Source organism: Salvia hispanica, chromosome 6 (genome assembly GCF_023119035.1).
Source record: "Salvia hispanica cultivar TCC Black 2014 chromosome 6, UniMelb_Shisp_WGS_1.0, whole genome shotgun sequence".
Lineage (NCBI taxonomy): Eukaryota > Viridiplantae > Streptophyta > Magnoliopsida > Lamiales > Lamiaceae > Salvia > Salvia hispanica.
The window spans coordinates 12773979-12776684 of record NC_062970.1 but is presented as its reverse complement, the minus strand read 5'-3'; the positions used below and the strand labels follow the sequence as shown (position 1 = coordinate 12776684).

At 34.4% G+C, this 2706-nt stretch overlaps 1 protein-coding gene across 1 annotated transcript; it reads left to right on the top strand.

The window, feature by feature from the left end:
* Positions 1–358: 358 nt before the first annotated feature.
* On the top strand, positions 359–931 carry LOC125194717 (shikimate O-hydroxycinnamoyltransferase-like). The gene has a single exon (XM_048092952.1). It carries the CDS (start codon positions 359–361, stop codon positions 929–931), a length of 573 nt encoding a protein of 190 aa, XP_047948909.1.
* Positions 932–2706: the final 1775 nt, after the last annotated feature.

The following is a 2706-nucleotide window of genomic DNA, read 5'->3' as shown; positions in this document are numbered from 1 at the left end:
CGCTACATAGCTGGAACTCAAAATTTTGGTATTTGGTACTCAAATGTTGCTGATTTTGAGTTGGTTGGGTTCACGGACAGTGATTGGGCAGGTTCGGTGGATGATAGGCGAAGTACTTCAGGCTATTTCTATCTCTTGTTGTTATCTGCTTTCTATTTCCAACATTTCCTTGGACCGCCGCGTCCTCTCGGCGCGCAACCCCCCGCAGCCCCGGTTTCGCCACATCGAGCACCAACCCCCTCCGCCGCTCAAAACCCCTCTCAAAGGCGATGGTGAAACAACATTCTCCACATTCAGGCTAAGCCGCGATCACATCAACGCCCTCAAGCAAAAATGCAATGATGGTGCGAATTATACCATGTACGAGGTGGTGGCAGGCCACGTGTGGCGCTGCGTGAGCATTGCCCGCAGCCTGCCGCCAGATCAGCAGACGAAGCTGCAGTTGCCGGTGGACGTGCGGCAGAGGCTACGGCCCCCTCTCCCGCTTGGATACTTCGGGAACGGGATATTCTACACGGGCGCATTTGCTCTGATTGGGGATCTTGTATTGAAGCCGTTGAGATTCGCGGTGGAGAAAGTGCACGAGGCAATCGCTCGAATGGACGACGAATACTTAAGGTCTGCTCTGGATTACTTGGAGTTGCATTTGCAGAATAGAGAAGGCATTGTTCGTACACAGAACCATGTGAAATGCCCCAATTTCGGGATAACGAGCTGGGTTAGGCTGCCGGTTCACAAGTCGGAATTCGGGTTGGGGAAGCCTGTTTTTATCTGTCCCGGCGGAGCTCTCTCAGAAGGCAAGAGTTTTCTATTTTCTGATAAGGAAAATGAAGGGATCGTGTTTCTTGCAATCACGCTGCACCAACCACATATGGAACGATTTCAGAAGTTGCTATACGACAACGATTCATGGATCATGTCTAATGTTTAAGCATTCTAGTAATAAGTTCCTTCTTTTATTGTGCACGATTGGTTAATGTGTCCATGTGTGTTTGTACCACTAAGAATTTAACTCCAACTGAGAAGTGTTTTTATTTGAACTCATCTACTTGTATTTGAGTAGGAGTATTTTTTATTTCTCATTTTTTTTCTACTTTTACACTACATTAATTAGCTATGATAATAAAATTTTCTCTTCCATAAATTTCAAATGAGACATCTTGTTAACTAAAAGTTACTCCGTCTATCCTATTAATAGTGATGCATTTATTTTAGGCACAAAAATTAAGGAAATGAATATTTAAAAAGTTAAGTGGAGTGTATTGACAATAAAACATGAAAGAGAATCAAGTAGGAGCATTGTGAAAGAATAAACTAAAAAAGATAAATGAGTTATATTTTGCCAAAAAAAATGATCGAACTTTAATAGGACAATCAAAAAAATAATGGAATGGATAAAATACTCCGTATATTGTTTTATAGAATTTTTAATTAATAATTTTATCATGGCAATCATAAAATTATGGACGAGATATTTGTAAAGCTTCGTGCATTTTTAAAAAAATAGTCCTTTTTTTCGTCGATTCTACAAATTAATTGGTCCACATCCCGTTTTAGAACCATGTTCACAATTCATAACACTTATATAATACTCCATCTTATTCATATATTATACCACTAAGCTCATATATATGAACTAAACGATACTATTAATAATGCACTAATTAACACCAGCCTTCAACATCTGACGTACGTCTTAAGCCGATGGTGAGAAATGTAAAAATAAAGTAAAATAATGGTCTATTAGATGGAATGTGAAATAAAGGGAAAACAAATTTAGAATTTCTTTTACAAATTTTTGGGTCTTCGTACTAATGCATTTTGTTACATTAGGTCATTTTACAAATTTTGTTTAATTAAGTCGTTATACTAATACATTGTAATTTAAGAGATTCTTTTGTTGGATATTTATTTAACGGAGTTCAAAATCTAATTAACTTTTCTCATATTAATGAATTTTTTTATTAAAATTAGTTCAGTCATAATATTAACTCAACTAGCTAGCAATGAGAAAATGATAAATCAAAATATATTAATATAAAACGTAGGCATAAAATAGCTAAAATTCAAAACTTAAAATTTGTAAATTGTTCCCATAAATAATAGTAGTGAACTACAATAACAAGGAGTATAATTCATTTTATTAGTCGCAAAACACAAAACGTCTCAATATAGAATTATAATCTAGACTAATTTCATGGAACCAAACTAAACTAATTAATTTTGGAAAGACACAAAACACATTAATACAGAATTCAACTAAACTAATTAAATTTGGAAAGACGCAAAACACGTTGATGTAGAATTATAATCTATTTGAGGTAAACTGATTAAATCATGTTTATATAGAATGTGGGCTAATTTATAAAAGTCCACTAATTAAATTAGGCTAATTCAATAACTCAATCTTATATTAATAGGATTAATTAGGTTAAATACAATCTTCTTCGCCTCCGTTCCATTGTCGTCTGAGTTCTTTTCTGCACGTTTTTTCTTTTTGTATGTTTATGCATGTATCTTTCTCACTCTTTTCTGTTTTGATAATTAACCTTAACTTAATGTTATAAAATCAAATTTTAAAAATTTAATTTGAATTTAATTTAGTGTAAATAAAAGTATAGATATATCTTGTACAAAAACTCAAAATGAGATAGAATTTGGGGTATCATCATATGCTCAGAGCTATTTTGAATTTTGCAATTAGAT

What these genes read in the sequence shown, in the direction of transcription:
- LOC125194717 (XM_048092952.1), top strand. Translation starts at nt 359, where the DNA reads ATGTACGAGGTGGTGGCAGGCCACGTGTGGCGCTGCGTGAGCATTGCC.